Source organism: Barbatula barbatula (assembly GCF_947034865.1).
Source record: "Barbatula barbatula genome assembly, chromosome: 11".
NCBI lineage: Eukaryota > Metazoa > Chordata > Actinopteri > Cypriniformes > Nemacheilidae > Barbatula > Barbatula barbatula.
The window spans coordinates 20,693,618-20,711,882 of NC_136774.1; the positions used below are offsets into that span (position 1 = coordinate 20,693,618).

Consider the following 18,265-nt stretch of genomic DNA (forward strand, 5'->3'; position numbering starts at 1 on the left):
GAACCCGCTGCTTTCTGAACCCCCATCGCAACTGTGAGTCTATTCAGTTTCTGTTTCTGGTGTCTCTCTCTCACTGTGCTGATACATCAATTATTCAGGAAGTGGGGCTCTGGCGAAACATCGCTGTTTTGTTCGAATGACCGTGATATTGTTTGAACAGCTTTGACAAATAAAACAGGGGTGGGTTTCGAGATCTCGCACCTTCTCTTGTCCATGTTTTTCTCGTTCTCTGCCCCAGGTGTGCGAAACATAAGTGAATCTGAGGATTTGAAGAAACTGTACTGGGATTTTCTGCCTTCGATTAAACCCATTTTAAGCCTAAAGACTCAACCAAAAGCCGTTCTGACAGCAAATGCTTCGGGCGGGAGTCTGAGACTTTGTCTCTGAAGTGAAGTTTGGGTTGCCGTGTTTGTTTTAATGGTGGAAAGAGCTAAGTTTGGGTTGAAAATTGTTTGGGTTGAGCAAACATGATTAATGAATGTGTGTTTATTCAGTTAGGAGTACTTCTATGTTCCGGAGGGTGGTCTCATTGACAGATTTTAAGAAATTGCTATTTAGTTTTTGTATACAAAGGTCATTCCAAAACTGCCTTCATCGTTATCAAATTTTCCAAACTTTTCCAATGCATTTAGTGTACATTCATTTTTTAAGTCTGTCAGGGCCAATAAAAATATTATCCATCACAATAAAATGATAGTTTATTCCTATTAAAATACCATTTGTTTACATTTATGCGTGTGACAATTTTATTCACAGCGAGTTGCGATGCATTCTAAAGAAGTACTTTACGTGTGTTCTCTGAGAATTGGACCCACAACCTTTGCGCTCCCAGTGCAATGCTCTGGCAATTGTGTGCTATTGGATAATGTGAATATACAAATGTAATAAATTGGTGTTTCAGAAGAGGTTTCAGGTCATTTATTCCTCCTGTCAGAAAAACTCAGAGGAAAAACTGAAACGATAACCTCTTATCTTTCTTTACGTGCAGGTCACATTGGGAAAAGTTTTGAAAGCCATTGTCGTAATGCGGAGTCTTTTCATTGACCGCACGATTGTCCGAGGATTCAACGAGAACATATACATGGAAGACGGAAAGGTAAAACTTTGATATAACCATTTCAATGTGTTACCCTAGGTTTGGACCAGTCTTTATCCAATTTATTCCAGGTTAACCTTAAAACTTCGCATTAGTGCTCATAGCTTAGGTAAAGTTGTGCAATCCCTGGATGTCAAGCCAAAGGTCTCTCTGCAGCTTTTTAATAATTCACACAACGTGTTTGGCTCTTTCTTGATCATGAAAAGCATGTACGTGTGAAAGGCCCTCTATCCCCACATCCCCCTTGTCAGGTTGAGCAGCGGCCTCGCATTCTGAAGCGTTCCACGCGACTCCCAAAAGCCGATATGTTTGAACGCTTTTCAGTGACGCTAATATGAGGTGGCCATCAAAGCTGTCGGGCCGCTTGATCATAGACAATTATGGCAGCGAATGTAAATCTTCTGAAGCGGGTGCCAGGCAGATACTGTGTGCACGCCACTGGGCCTCTGCATCCAAATGCGTGTGGTGAGCAATCGCAAATTAACCTTCGCCGGATCGAGAGAAAGTTTGAACTGACAGTTTTAGCAACGCTCGCCACAGGATATCGTAACAGTGCTGTAAGCATCTCTCATTATGGAGGTTATATTAATGTATATTTTTGAATATATACGAGGATGGAATGCAGTACTAGCGGAAATGAAGATGTATTGCAAGGCTGTATTTAAAATGGATTATGCAACATTATGCGAGAATATAATTAGTAGTAGTATCATGCTGTAAATTGTAATTTGGAGTTTTATCAGTTGAATGTTTTCATTATAGTCAAATCAGATTAGTCATAAACAAGGAATCTATCAAAACATTGCATTGTGGGACACAGTATGTCATGCAGTGTTCTTGTTTGTCGTGTACTTTTGCTATGACAAAAATTGGACGTGAAATACTGTAATTTGTTATTGAATATAAAAAAATTGGTATTTGTAACAAATGCAGACCTTATTATGAAAGGGAAAACCTAACAAGACACAAAAGTTCAAACAAGACTAACATGCAGTGTCATCATTTATAAATGAAATTATAGCTATAGAAAACATCTGTGTGGTAGTATTTTTTGTGTAAATTATAAAGAGATTTAAATTAATGGTATTTGACGGTTATCTGTATGGAAGCCCGCGAACAGCACCTGCGCTTTTGAATCGACCTCAAAGGTCATATTGGGAGTGAGGGAGATATAGATTCAGAATTGAATATTGACAGACTTTGTCTTTGGAAGGCCTGGAAAGGCGTTTAATCTAAATAATGCCAGAAAGCTTACCATAACCATATGCATGTCATAACAGAGCCGATCTGAGCCTCCGAGCACACAAAAAGAGAGCGGGTAGGAGAAGGGAAACTATGCTATCAAAGTTGGGCTTCAAAGACTATCCGAGACATCTCTTGGGTAATTTGCGATCCGGCATTCTTTATACTTCAAAGGGCAGCAGTGTACAGAGGTGGGTTCGAGGACAGAGGGGAGATGGAGTCTGATTTCTCTGATAAATGCTGACACCGGGCCTGTTTGATATTAGAATCAGAGAAGATTTTGATTCGTCGCGTCTTTGAAAACTCTTCTGATGACCTTCGATCAGCGAACTGATTGGTGGCGGGTGTTTTTCAGGCCTGACTTTGGAAAAAGGCCAGCCGCGAGTGACCTTTGAACCGTCAAATATTTTTTCCTGTGCGTATTTGTGCCGTCTCGCTGTATGTTTTGTTTTGTCTAGTATTGTCTTTGTAGGTGTGAATGAGTTTCCCGCCTCCAACAGCAGCAATTGGGTGAACGGTTGGCGCACGGTTTTAAAATTTATGTTGCTTTATTTAGTTCAGTGAGAACATGCAGTGCCCAGGAGTGTCAAACAGATGCATAAAGCAATTCAATAGGATTTTTACATTATATTCCTAGTCTTTTGAGGCCTTGTGATAGCTTTGTTTGACTGAAGGTCACGAGTCCATTCCCCAGGGAAGAGACAATCTGATAAAGTGTATGCCTTGAATGCTTTGGATAAAAAGAAACATCTGCCAAATGCATAAATTACGACTTTAGAATATATTGAATGGACCACTAATATTTTTTTTTTTACTGAAGAGTTTGTGTTTGAATGAATCGGGAAAACATTATTAATATTTCGTAATGACAAATTGAGTTTACATTTTTATCTTTCTTTCTTTTTCAGCTGGACATCTGGTCAAAGTCCAACTATCAAGTATTTCAGAAGGCGAGTAGCCCAGATGTTATGTTTCTCAATATTTGAGCAGTAGATCTGAACTGATCTGATTTTCAGTTCATTTGACCCAGAAACACTGTTTATGTGTCAAACCATTGCTGAGATGTAGTCATGTTTACATGTCAGCTGTCCTTTTTTTTTAGAAAATGGACCTCGGTGGATTTCGAACCATTTTTGGACAATATTTTACAGTTTTAATTTAGACATCTTCCTGCATGCATTCAATTTAGTAAATATAAAAATAACTTTAGTAAATATCTGCTTAAATAAAAATCATTTATTTAAGCACAAAATATATGTTTATATGTAGTATATTGCATGTTTAATAATAAAAAAATGTTTGTTATTTGCTTAATTTTTAATCATGAGACATGAAAAGGAAGTTGTTGGTATCTTGACCGTAAATTCCCAATCAGTGTTTCACGTGCAACACGTGGTGTATTTTAATACAGTAAACTTGTTCTTTTTACATTAAAAAGAAGTACTTTGTTTAATTGAAACAGACCGCCTCCAAAATGTCACACACCACATTGCTAACGCTCAAACTTTGGATCCTGATGCAAAACCAATTCAAACATTTCTCTCTTTAATCATTAAATATTTACGGAAATATTGTCATTGTTGTTTTTCGAATTAAAGTCTAGAAGTGCATCTTTCTCTCACAGACAGTCACATGCATTGTCACCTCTCCGATCACTGGTCACTGCCTTTCATCCATCAGGCATCTTTTGTCCGTATATTTTTGATTCCGTTTCACTGCGAGCCTCTTCGCCTTCATTTGACAGCCCCCTAAACATCTGGGCTCTTTGCCTTCACTCCACCCGTCCAGATTCTTATTAGACTGGAATTAAACAGCAGTTAGTCTCAGAGGCACTCTGGGTAATCCTGATGCGCCTTTCAAAGAGAGAGAAAGAGAGAGGGAGGAACTTGCTTTCCTTTTAAAGAGGGGAAAGAACGCCGTGTGACGGGAAGCCTGCGACTTTAAAAGAGAGGTTGCGAAAAGCCGTTCACATTGTAACGGAGCACCTCGCATCCGTGCGATCTGATCAAAGGGCCAACCTGTTTACTTCCTTTATTTCTCTGGCTGTGAACGCTAACTGGAGCTCGGGCTGCCTCAAACTGAAGGGATGGGCCGCTTCTCATCTTCCCCTCCCAGATGTCACTTCTGTCTCGCAGTATTCTGTGCTCGCTTAATTAATCGTCGTCACTCTTCACGTTGCCCCAAATACCATTTAGTGCAATTTTTACTATTTCAGTTACTTTCCGTGATGGAAGACTATGGAGAGAAGTATTAAATGGCCAGTTTTTCTAATAGTAGTTTGGTCAACGTTGGCAGTCTATTGAAGCTGTAACCGAAGATTAAAGTGGTTCGGTTTTTATTCCCTTTCTGTAATTACATTAGTGATGGAAGATGGGATTTTGGGTGAAGTAATAAGGTTATGGTGTTCTTCTGCAAAATTTGACTTTAGAGTTAATCTGAGTGTAAGTAGATTGATCTGAAAATGGACTTTAATTAAGATTTCTTCAAGCGTGTGCCTGCGAGTTCGGCGGGATCTGTCAAGGACATGTGCCGGTCATATTGCAGTCTAAAGAAGATAAAACATTTGGGTAACAGTTATGTGCAGTTTACAGTTAGTGTCATTCATTTTCTTTACAGTAGGAATAAAAAAACGTTTATGTACATTTTGTTTTGATGAAATATTTAATAATAATAAAATATTAAATTATACAAATACTCAATGAACAGTAACACTTTAGAATATGGATGTACGGTATTTGTTAACATTAACATGCATTATTTAACATGAACTTACTATGAGAAATGTCGTTTTCAGAATGTATTACTATTTCTTAATTTTATAGCAATGCAAGTATTCATGTCAGTTCAATGCATTAACTGAACTGATGTTAACAGATACGACATATGTATTAACAATTCTGTCGTCATCTAATCACTCTCGAATCGTTCAAAGCTGTATAAAGATATTTGGACGAATGCTTGAAACCAAACAGTTATTGGCCATCATTGACTACCATAGGGAGAAAAATGACAATAGTAGACAAAAGTGACCCAGAATTGTAGCTTTCCTACATTCCAACAAATATAACATTTTGTGTTCAACAGAATAAAGAAATTTCTCTTCTATTGTAGTCAATGGTGAACAATGCTGAACTGTTCCTTTAACTAAGATAAATGTGGAAGAAGTATTATTTATTGTTAGTTTGTTTGTCAATAAATGTTAACAAAAATACATTACTGGGTAAGTACATAAATACATAAATGTGTCTCCATTCCTTACATCGATTATTGTTATTGACCATTACCATGTGATATTATAGCTTTTTTAGTAAATGTGGCGATTTGTACTTTTGCATATTGTACTTTTAAATACACTAATATCTGTGTTAATTTTTCACTGTGTTTTCACAGGTCACTGATCATGCAACCACGGCTCTCCTGCATTACCAGCTCCCGCAGATGCCTGATGTTGTGGTTCGTTCTTTCATGGTGGGTACAGTATGTTGCTTTTGAAATTAGACACAGTGCCGTAATGATTACATGCAGTTACAACATGTGGCCTTTGGCTGTGCTCTAACAAGATCCTATTTTCTATGTGATTAGAAATGCTTACAGTTGTATGTTCAGGGCAAGATAGGAAATATTGTTTCCTATAGGTATAGGTTACACTATTTGCGGGATTATCACGAAACCACCGAAACATCATGGCAGTAAAGATTTGAATTGGAACATAATTCGGTAACACAAGAAATAATCACAATAAAGATAATTGTGTTTTCTACCTTGTACAAACATAATTCTGACATTTTTTTATATTTGATTGCAATGAAAAATGATTGACAGAATATTCATATATAATAAAAATGAAGAAAGAGTAGAAGAAAGAAGTGTCCAGGACTGATATTCTCATCCTCCGTAACGTTTTTAAAGAGAATACATCTACTAGTACCTTTTAAATGGCGAACAAGTTAACAAATTACTTACTATAATTACTTACTATAATAATATATACAAATTACTTTATATTTCTCTTGTTAAAAATTGAATTTTCTCTCGTCATGCTGTGTATGCGACTTTTTCCCTTCTCATTACCAATACAGGTAGTAAAGTCATTTTACATACTTAATATACTTCTAAAATATAATTCATTGATGTCTTATTATGTATCATTAATAAAAACTTGCTTGTGCATCATGGCTGCGCTTGTTTTCAGCAAAACATGCTATGAGATTGACAGTTTTAAATGGTTACGATCATTTTTTGTTGGAAAAAAAACGTATTAATGCCTTTAAACATGTCGTATCTTGTTTGAAATAAATATAAAGAAAATTTGTTGATACGAGTCTTTTTAATAAAATCATCTTATAACCAAGATTTGGTGAGAATCACCCATTTAATCTCTGCAAAAATAAGAAAGTCACCTATATTTGATTTAATCTTAAAAGCATTGTTTCTGGTTCGTCTTTGAACAGTCGGCTGAGCTCTGCTCTTAATGTGTTAAATTGAAGCGAGATTGATCACTTCTGCATAAGATCAATGCAAAGCTGTTCTGATCCCCGTTGTAATGCAATGTTAAAGCTCCTCAATCCAAAACCAGGCGAGCTTTTTAAAACCATCAAAACATCTTCTGAATAACTTTTAACTCCATTTGCTTACATGAGTTTTTTTATATGTTTGTATCTTTTTGTTTATACTGCTTTTTCCATCTGCTTCTCATCCCCATTCCACCTAATGTCAGAAAGAGCAGTATATGTAAACAGGGCCATGCACACCCTTCTACATGCTTATTGGAGTATGAATAACACGGTCATCAGTGGGGAGAGGTTTGAGCCAGTAGATGAATTAGGAAAGTAAATTTGTCCTGACAGGTGCAGGTAAACCCTGACTGTGCTGAGGAGGCCGGTGGAGACGGGTTAGAGAGGAGAGCAGTCAAACCTCTCCAGCTGTTAATCAATGTCTAGTTATGACTGCTGTGAGACCCCACAAACCCCCCGCTGCTCACGCACCACTGATGTCAATTGCAATGATGCCAGACCCCTCAATATTAGATACTGATGAACCTGGTGCCTTAGACTACACTTTAGGGCAGTGGTCTCCAACGTGGTGCCCGTGGGCACCTGGTAGCCCGCATGAACTCTGTAAGGTGCCCGCTAAACACAGGGCTCACCAATAATGCTCAAGACAGCTGACAAATCTGTGACTATACCGATCAGCCAAGTACTACATCATCTTAAAAGGTTATTATTAGTGTTATAAGCTTAAATATCTGAAAGAAAACTGAATTTGGTTCTGTGAGCGTAAAAATAAGGCGTCGCATGTTTAAAGTTTGAATGTATGTTATCAACAAGTAGCCCTGTAGAGGATTTTAGATATTTTGGTAGCCCTCGATTACAAAACGGTTGGAGACCCCTGCTTTAGGGTATATACACAAGACACACTACCATGTGAAGGGGATTTTGAATAGTAGACCTTATAAAATAGTTTATTTGGTTAACTTCGCATATCTTTTCCGCTGATATAGATATCCCAGAATGCATAGCAACACGCTCACAAAAAATGACTCCATAGCTCATGTTTTGCTTTGTTTCACCAGACCTGGTTGAGAAGCTACATTAAGCTTTTCCAGACTCCGTGTCAACGCTGTGGCAAGTACCTGCAGGACGGTCTTCCTCCAACATGGAGGGACTTCCGAACTCTGGAGGCCTTCCATGACACCTGCAGGCAGTGACCCGGACCTCACAGTATTACATAGCTTGCCTTGGAAAACTTGACTGTTCTTTCTCGAGTTTCATCTTTTCTCACCCACATTTTTCTGGGGCTGGATATTGTGTAAAAAACAGATTAAAGATATATTCATAATTGTGCTATCTAGCACACGAGCATCATTTAATCTTTTGAGTTTTAGGTGCGTTTCTCTGTTTAAAAACCATGTGTTCATTTTTTATCTAAAAAAAATATTTTGTCTTTCAAACTGTCTTATTTTAAAATAATTGTTGACAATAAATCGGCCAGGTTGGTTTTGTTTAATGCTAATTTTAGCACAAGCCTCTTTTGATTTTAAATGTGCATAAATGTGCATGTCAAAAATGACAAAACGTGCGTGCGATCCATTAAAAATACATTGCAATCCAAAGTACACAGCTGCTGGAGCGTTCTTAAATGTGTATGACCTCGAAATTACAGTTGCTTTTTATTTCCCGTCATGCAATATAAACATGACGATGACAAAGTCTTTCAATCGCTGTGTTTGCTTGGGAGTTTGGTATTTGTGTTCTACCCTTTGCCTGATGTGGCTTCACTTCTGCCCGTGACACAATGTACATACACGCTTGAATTATTGAGCATATTTGTTTTAGGCATTTTATAAACACAAGTCAGCCCAGTGACCATCAGGACGCAGGATAAATGAATTAACTAAACAGAAATGGGAATACAGAAATCAAAATACGTTGTGACCTTATGTGTCTTTGCGTGTCCTTGGCCTTTTTATAAATTAACTACCGGTTACTCACTTGGTTTTAGAAGTTCTAATCCTACTCATGGTTCAGTTTTTTAGCAATGTGTAACTTTTCTGCAATAACCTTTCAAGAGCTGATTTTTACTATTTAAATGATTTTTTTGTACCTGTACGAGTCGATAACAGGTGAATATATGTCTTTAAAGGTGTTAAATCGTGTTATACCTATACATTATTATAGTTTGGCTGTTCAGACCTGCAGAGCAGATTCTCACTTCTCCGTTTTATAACTTTAATAAACTCAGAGCTCTGCTTTTTCCATGATCTACTTTGATCGACTGAAACCATCATTGCCTTCAGATCCCATTCTGCAGAATGTGAGTCAAGTTACCCTTAGAACTCTCTCTCTCTCTCTCTTTCTCTCCCTCTACCTCTCCCTCTCTCTCTCTCGCTCTCCTTCTCTCGCTCTCCCCCTCTCTCTCTCCCTTCTCTCTCCCCCCTCTCTCTCTCCCTTCTCTCTCCCCCCTCTCTCTCGCTCTCCTTCTCTCGCTCTCCCCCTCTCTCTCTCCCCCTCTCTCTCTCCCTCAACTCTAAGCTAATTCATACACTCTCTCTCTCCCTTCTCTCTCTCTCCCCCTCTCTCTCTCCCTCAACTCTAAGCTAATTCATACACTCTCTCTCTCTCTCTCTCTCTCTCTCTCTCTCTCTCTCTCTGTCTCTCTCTCTGTCTCTCTCTCTGTCTCCCTTCTCTCTCCCCCCCCTCTCTCTCTCTCCCTCGCTCTCCTTCTCTCCCCCCTCTCTCTCTCCCTCTCCCTCAACTCTAAGCTAATTCATACACTCTCTCTCTCTCTCTCTCTCTCTCTCTCTCTCTCTCTCTGTCTCTCTCTCTGTCTCTCTCTCTGTCTCCCTTCTCTCTCCCCCCCCTCTCTCTCTCTCCCTCGCTCTCCTTCTCTCCCCCCTCTCTCTCTCCCTCTCCCTCAACTCTAAGCTAATTCTTACACTCTCTCTCTCTCTGTCTCCCTTCTCTCTCCCCCCCCCTCTCTCTCTCCCTCGCTCTCCTTCTCTCGCTCTCTCTCTCCCCCTCTCCCTCAACTCTAAGCTAATTCATACACCTACTCCACAGTAAACATTGCATTTGTTCCTCAAAACATTTGTTGAGTTTCGCTTGCTGTTAAATTTTGTTTTAGAATCCGTTTTCCCAATACTTCAGTGTTTTGTTTTTCCTAGTGATGAAGATATTGTAGTTATTGAACACATTTGTAAGTATGTTTTTGGGCATCAAGATTTGGGGCCATTCAAAGGTTTTTATTTGTTTTGGTGTGATGTTGACACAAATCTTGATGACACAAAAATACCTTAATTTTTATTTAGTGCTTAATCATTTAAAAAGTCATATTAAAGCCCCTGGAAGTTTGCTGCGGTTCTCTCATGGGACCCGACCCATTAATCAATTTGCAGGAATTGTTCTGCAAAATTAAGTTCGATGTATTATGACTATTTACAGGTATAATCAATTCACATCTTACAGAAGGATGGGACATGACTGCCTCACAAGACCAAAATAGCCTCCTATATTTACAATTTGTTAGACTGTCGTGTACTGTATACAACAGCACATTTTTCAGCCTGAACTCCTCTGGTGTTGAATCGTATGTTTGTGTATCGTGTCTTATAATTGCGGCGTGTGTGTGAAGTTTCCTGCGGTGCCGGCCGTTCACCCTCCCCAGCCCGTGGCCTCATTAACTGTTCCCAGTCACCTCTTCCCACGCGCTCCCTCATGAACGCATAATTACGCCCCGACCTGTGCTAATGATTGATTTCTTTACCAGGTGCCTCACGTTGTAGTCCCTGTACTTGCCCCAGTGTAAAGTCTGCGAAAGGGCTTTAAGGTTCATGTTCATCTTTTCTGCACGGATCGGAAGAGTCTTATTCCTTGTCTTTATTTCAATGTCACTGGATTATGTTTTATGTGTGTCTTTTTTCAGAATTGCGATACTGTATGCCATATCCTAACTGTTAATGACGATTCAATTCCTTTAAAGCCCCAGTGAAATCAATAAGAACGTTTTTTCCTTTTATTAAAAATGAGTTAACGTTAAGGACGTCGATGAACTGATATGCTCCTATGCGCTGACAAAGTTCCCATTGAAAATATATAAGCGTTCAAAACTGACAGTCTTGTGTGCTCAAAAACATCTAGAGATTCCATGACGTCAAGCAACACTTGAGCCTCTCGTCCAATCGAATCGGCTTTAAAATCGAAAGAGTCCCACCTCCTTCACCGTGTGAGTTGCGGAGCCTCATATCAGCCACAATTATCATATCCTACATAGTGAACGTTGCAAATAGCAGTAGATGGGAGATGGGGGTGATCCAGACAGTGTTACTATTAACGTTAAAGTCGTAATTTTGCGTTAGTGTCACGCACGGAGCCGTATCGAGTTTTCTCTGGTCGATGGATGCATTTTTTAGAGATTCGAAAAGTCAACACCCATTCACTCCCATTCTAACGCTTGGAAGTAAAAGTATACGTGGTATTATAACTCCGACTGCATTATTCTTCAAGAAGAAAGTCACATTCACTTAGGTTGCCTTGAGGGGAAGTAAAACGTGGAAATTTAGATTCAAGCCTAAAGTATCCCTTTAACACGGCTGTGTTAATAAATGCAGCTTTGCCAGGCTGACTGTGCCGTAAACTATATAAAATTGGTTATTTTTAAAAGGGGGTGGGGCCACTTGATATGTCTAGCTCTCTGCATTGTTAAGTTGAGACGAACAAGTTGAGCTTGTTGCCGCGAGATGAAGACCAATGCTGCCTTCTTTCTGAGTTATCGGTAACTCATTTTTTCTCATAATTCCGTGCTTATCACACTGAAAGCGCATTGGACCTGAGGTCATATGACACGTTTGCATGTTCAGAGTTCAGAGATTGTTTTTTGCAACTTCGAATACCGTAGGTGTTTTTCCAAGTCTGACTTTGCTCAAATCAAACGCAAAATAAGGATAAAAGCCACTCACTTTTATACATTTCCCCAGGTAAATTAGAAGTCAGCTCTAAAGTTTGATTTGTTTTTCAAAGAGTTGAAATCATTCACGCTGAAACGGAATTCCCTTCATCAATAGCTTCGTTCCCTGCTGTCCTTTGTGTCTGCATTCAGTCGTTTTTCCTGTTGATTCACACAAGTCTGGTGAAGTGGACGTCTCGTGTTAACAATAACGCTCAGTCATCTGTTTTCGTAGACCCAACAGGTGGTGCAAATGATCCAAATAGAATTGTCTTATGGTCATATTTGCTCACTCGAGGCCTCGAAGTGGCCGTGAATTTCATTGACAGGCGTCCGCGTATCGCCGCGCTGGGGTGGCAGGAGGCGGAGAAGGTCTATGTTGGGAGGTTGTCCTGGGAGACAGATGGTGACGAGATCCACTTGATGCCAAGAATGTTCTGGAAGATCTCCATGCTAACAGTCCCGGCTTATGTAGGAGGTGTGTACATCGGCACCATGTTCAGTCACTGGTCACATCCACGTTCCATCTGTTTCCTGCTTCTCTTATATTATGCTGCTTGCATTTGCAGCACATAACTCAAAACTAAAAACGTATAATATCACTGAGCTAATTACTGGAAATTAGAAATGCATGTTGTGACAAATACACTTTTATTCTCACGATGTTTCGTATATCGCAGTTCATCCAGGAGTCTATAAAACAGCCAAAATGCAACAAAGACGACCAAAGGAACACGATGAGCTTCTCGCACGATTCTTTGACAACGATGTGTCGCTTTGCGCTGATGTGTCATTGATTCACGCTTCAGGCTGAAATGATAGAGCTCACCCTCTTGGCATGTTGATCACCGCCCACTAAAACTGGTGACAAGACCTACTATGCATCAGATGCTTGAAAACTTTAGCACTTATGCAGACAGAATCTTTACCAGCTTATCGCAGATGGTGACAAGTTTCATGCGCTCAAGACGAACACGCTCAGACTCCAGGCACGGTAGTGCCAGCATTAGTCATGCTTTCTGTAAAATGTTATATGATGATTGGCTTAATAAGGCGTTATATACATTTATACAAAGACTAAAGGTTGAAAATTCAGCATTTGAGAGGTTTCAGGTTGTTTAGTGTAGTGTTCGTGCCTTATTTTGGGAAAACTTTTTGCACATTTACCTTTACCTTAAAACCATAGTTCACTCCAAACCTCCATGACGTTCTTTCTTCTGCAGAACACCAAAAAAGGTATTTTGAAGAATGTTGATATCCAAACAACATTGTAACCTATTCACAACCATTGTATGAACAAAACCACATTTCTCAAAATATTTTTGTGAGTTCCACAGCAGAAAGTCAGTGTGTTGGCGTGATGACACAAGCCCACCGGCGGTCCCAACTTCTTGATTCATCAAATCATCACTTTGGTCTTTGAGGAGTGCGTATTCTTCTTGGCAGGATGAAGCTCTTAAAAGAATCAGATTATAATAACATTAGCAATTAGACAGCGGCTGACCTGTCGTCCCTTGGCATATTAGAACATACATTTCACAAGCGAGAGAAAATATCAATCCCGGCTTGTTGTCCTCCCCAATATTTGTTTTTATTAAATATATTCAAATGAAAGTCCCGAGGCCTGTCTGTTCAAAAAGAAGGCACGATCCGGGTACAACGCTCTCGCCCTTCCGCACAAATTGTTTGATGATTGTTATATTGAAACAGCAGCTGTGCGGTATGTCTGGACTTTAGAAGGGCAGAGCTGCCTGATTGTAAATGTAAATAAATGCAAATATTAAAATGGGGCTTTGTGCCCATGATACAACATTAGAGTGCTGTTTTATGTCCGCCGGGGGTTAATAATGCGAATTCCATCGATTTCTCTCTGTTAGACGAGTGTTCAGTGATTTTCTGTCTGTGGCTGAATTGTTGTGCTTGTTAATCCATTGGAGTCCGAGTGTGCTACTGTATGTCTGTAGGTATAGGTCATTACTAATAGGATGCTAATGAGACCCCTCTAATCAATTTGTGCTTAATCAGCCAATCGATATTTGCTGCGAGCACACAGAACCTCTCGCCGTGAGAAACTGAAAGACTTCTTGCCCCGGGCTTATACTTTGTTACTTCTCTTGGCACTCTCGATTAAAGGAGACGCTCATTTTACAATGACATAGAATCATAAATAGAAAAGAGCTTTCCTTCAAGTATTCTTGAAAGCTTGGCTGTATTGCATCAGCAACACACGCAGGTGGTTTTTGTTGTTTATTGGGGTTGTTGCTTCAAGAAAGATGATTTTTTATTTTAAATGAGTACATAATGAATGCATTGGGGGTATATGAGAGGAAATTCACAGATGAGATCTTTAATATTTCAATGAGATTAAATGGAAAGCAACTGGGAATTGTTGCTCCAGTCTCTTGCGTCTCAGATATTTCTTATGAGAAAAAGACCTAGAGACAAATGTCTTCATTAGAGTTTCTGAAGATATTGCAAAACTGAGGTCAGATCTGCCAAGTCTACTATCAGAAATGAATATTATTGATTTCAAAATAAACTTAAGTTCAAACTCATCTACCTTTACGTTCTACATTCATTTTATTCTTCTGTATTGAAACCGATGTCTCATTTGTTTCTATTTTATTTATTTCTGTTTTCAGTTTATAACAAAGTTCAACTCCTTAAATAAAACACAACAGATCTCTATCAAATCCATTTTTAGGTGAATTCATGTAACGTTTGTTTGTTGACCTTCTTGTTCTGTACATGCAACCCTCATACACTCCTCTTGACCTCTGTGCTGTAAAATACACTTCATTTCCCCAATTTCACATCCCTGGATTCCTTCATCAGTCATTTTTTTTGTTGTTCTCGTTTTGTCAAAGTTCAACTCCATCAGACACGCATTGATCGATTCCGGGCGAAACATTAATCCTTGTTTTAAAACTCTCAGAAAATGATGTGGCCTGTACCATTTTCACACAGCTTTCGGAAAGGAGGAAGTGAAGACAAAACTGAGAACACGTACGGAACGAGGCATAATCCCTTTCCTGACAGGCGGGAGAAGAAAAGCGATGAATTAATCTGGGAGAAAGATCACAAATAAAATCAGCTCGGGGTGACCGCTCGCTGGCAACCGTGTGTTTCCTGTATATGCCTTTCTTCCTTTGAAGAACTGGGATGAAATTGCAAAGTGCTATTGAATGTAATCATACATTTGTTAAAGTGTGTGAGAGAGGCAGTCACATCCCATAACAAACTAATCTATAACTCTTTAAAACGCAGCCTGACTGTCAAGGAAACGGGCCCGTTTAAGAATTCGTGCTGAGTCAGGGTTTTTCTCCAATAAAAGAGTCGTGCTGAAGAGCTGACAGCCGTGGCCCTCCACCTGCCACCAGTTATGACAACCAGATACAGCGTGTTTCCAGTTTGCAGCTGTTTGTGAAGCGATTTGTACATTGATTTTATGCATATGTGCCGAAAATTAACCATGATCCTCTTGCTCCGCGTGTCATAATTCATGTAAGCATTCTCAAAGCTTATACACCCAGATTTTAAATAGCTACACTGGGAAAATTTTATCTTACAGAATTGTATTGATTTTTGTACACGTTTTTTTTTCCAAGTATTTTTTAAATAATTGTTTAAAACAGTTTTTTACACTCTAGAAATATTTACTCACATCCATGACGCATCCATCAGTTTGCTGTACGGCCCTATGTTCATATTTTGTTAAATAACTTAATCATCGAACCATGCTTTTACTTGTATGAGTGTAGTAGCCCTTTTTATTTCGATTTATTACATTTTTTGAAATAATTTATAATAAAATAATATTGATTTCAATTTGAATAGCCATAGTTATACTGCTGAAGCATATAGTCAGATGTCAGTAAAGGTATATAAATGCATTATCTTTAATGCAAAAGGTATGTTGGGCTGCGAAGAGTGGAAAAGGGTTCTTCATATAAGATTTAGATCTTGGCATTGCTGCTAATAACCCTTTTTAACCTCTTTATTTTGGAGAGTGTACATGCAACAAGGTTCTGAGACGTACGTTCTCCAATGAGATTGAAACTCTTGAGAAACCTGGAGATGAGACAGTCAGAACAGAAACATTATATAAAAACTCTTATGTTTGATACATTCTAGTTAGTTTAGAAAGGGCACAAACTGTGCCTGCTCGACCAGAAGTGCTGCATCATGGATCCTCTTCTTTTTTTAAGATGAACATCTTTGCTGTACTCTTTACCATGATTACACTGTGTTCTCCGACATATTCATATTGAATACTGAACACGGAAGGAAAGCAGCCCTGCAGAGATGGCTTTCCAATGAGGGGGAGTCATTATAAATTCTTTTTGATAGGAAATGTATTTGAATATCTTTCAAGCTGTCCCACTCTCACCCCACACCTTTTTAATTGTATTATTAATCCCAATTTTGACATTGTGGGGGTTATTTTATAAAAAGAATTCACGCTAAACAAACATTTTCCAAACAAGGGACTTCGCTTTAGAAATATCATTATGATGTGAGCGATCTCGCCCACGGCATCTCCGACTGTGACTTTAAACTTTAGGAGATGAAATGTGGCATTGTGGGTGTTTTGAATGAATTGCTCGCCATGTGTCTATTCTTGTCATCTTTAGGGCTGTTTTTCTTTACAATCAACTTCTAAATAATGCCTGCGATGAAACATTAGCTACTGTTTAGCACCGGGAGAGCACTATGAGGAGAGCAGGGATGACATCATTTTTCTCGCTTGCCTTTTTCTGGGGGACATATGAGCCGCCGCTGCTCATGTCAATGTCGATGTTGGGAATGCACAAAGTCAAACACAACACAAAAACATATTTGAAAAAAGAGAGCTTTTCAAATTGAGGTCTGATTTATTAACCTCCAAACCAAAAATGACATACAGTACAAGAAAGAAATATCTATAAGATCTGACACATAGTTGATCATAGCCTATATCGGTTTTTCTTTCATTAAACAGGTCATTCAGTAAAACATGTTCACTCTGTAATATTTTAGAAAACAAAAGATTTTGGGGTGTCTGGAACTACGGACCATCTTTTTTTCGGACACCTGATCCTTATTATTATCAGCAGGCCTGTCCCGGCAGGTGCTCTGCACGCTTCTCTTTAAATGAGCTGCCCTGTGGATCCATCAAACTATATCTGTCTCCGAGTTACCTTAGAAGATGTTCTGCTCTGCCTATCAAATCCTGTTTAATCTCGCTTTAAGAGCACAGCCTTTCATCTTTCCAGACCCTCGTGGGTAAAGCCCATTTAGGACCATCACCGTAGGGCCGTTCCTCAAGGTGAAAGACCACATGCTTGATGCACACCGCTCTTAAGAAAGTCACAGTAAAGATGTTGTGCAGCCTGAAATGAACTAGGGACAAAATGACGTGTGAAGTGTTTTGTAGTGTTTTTGGTCTATGGTGGGAGATGAGGTCTTTTCGGTGGAACATTAAAACAATATTGGATTTATAAATCAGATTAATAAGGGTGGTTAACCCAAATCGAACACAATCTGATAAGGGTTAATACCAATACTTTAGACATGGAGACATTTTCGAATCATCTCAAAAACATGATTTATTATAAAATGCATCGGAATCCATACAACCATGTTTTTGCATTCTCTCTAGGATTTGTGGGAAGATACCTAAGGGACACCGTAGGGAAAGGGGGCAGAGGGAAGGAGCTCTTCATTCATTTTCATCAGCAATCAGCACGCCGTCTCTTAAATAATGCATTGATCTCTGGGCTTGCTGTTAATTCCCCTGTTATCAAGATGTGCAAAGTGGCCGTGGCAGAACTTGATGGATGAGAGATACAGGCCAACTGTCTATTTGCTCTGACAGACATTTCCCACTGCAGCGAAAGCACAGACAACCTTTGAGTATGAGCGTCTTATCTGCCTTTCAAAGTGTAGCAGAGGACAGCATCTCATTAAACCACCAGCAGTTCTTTTCAAACATTTACATGATGGGTTATAATCCGTTGTGAGAGCCAATGCAATAATGATTTAACACGAACAGCACTTTCCCAGCAGGTGCAACATTCATCGTATTTTATTCTGATAGTTAGCAAAGGGATGAAGCAAGAGAGGTTTCCCAAAAGGTATATCGTACTGTACTGTATCTATCAGCAAATATTATAGACCGCTTCAGAAGACGTAAACAACGCTGCGTGGTCCAACGTTGGTCTCGAAAAAACAGAAGGTATTTACAAACGTTTGAACAGAATACAATCAACATAACATTTCTAACCAAATCAAAATGTTAAAGCGAATATCTTTAAGGTTCAATTGCATATGTAGATAAAAAATGTATAAAAAATTAAACAAGTGCTTACATTTTCTGATGTGGTCTATAACCAGAAAGGTTTCAACATTTGGCTCTGTGGTTTTGTCATATTTGGTTGCTGGTAATCATCACTCCTCGTTTTTCCATTACCATTTGTTCACTTTATGCAGAGTTGCATTGTATTG

At 39.0% G+C, this 18,265-nt stretch overlaps 1 protein-coding gene across 1 annotated transcript in view; it reads left to right on the plus strand.

The window, feature by feature from the left end:
• med27 (mediator complex subunit 27) overlaps positions 1-9,103 on the plus strand; it is a 39,764-nt gene extending 30,661 nt beyond the window's left edge. Inside the window, exons 5-8 of the mRNA XM_079467355.1 lie at positions 989-1,096; positions 3,247-3,288; positions 5,729-5,806; positions 7,911-9,103. Of these exons, the coding sequence (XP_079323481.1) occupies positions 989-1,096; positions 3,247-3,288; positions 5,729-5,806; positions 7,911-8,045 (363 nt within the window). The 3' untranslated portion in view covers positions 8,046-9,103. The remainder of the gene's footprint in view (positions 1-988; positions 1,097-3,246; positions 3,289-5,728; positions 5,807-7,910) is intronic.
• Positions 9,104-18,265: the final 9,162 nt, after the last annotated feature.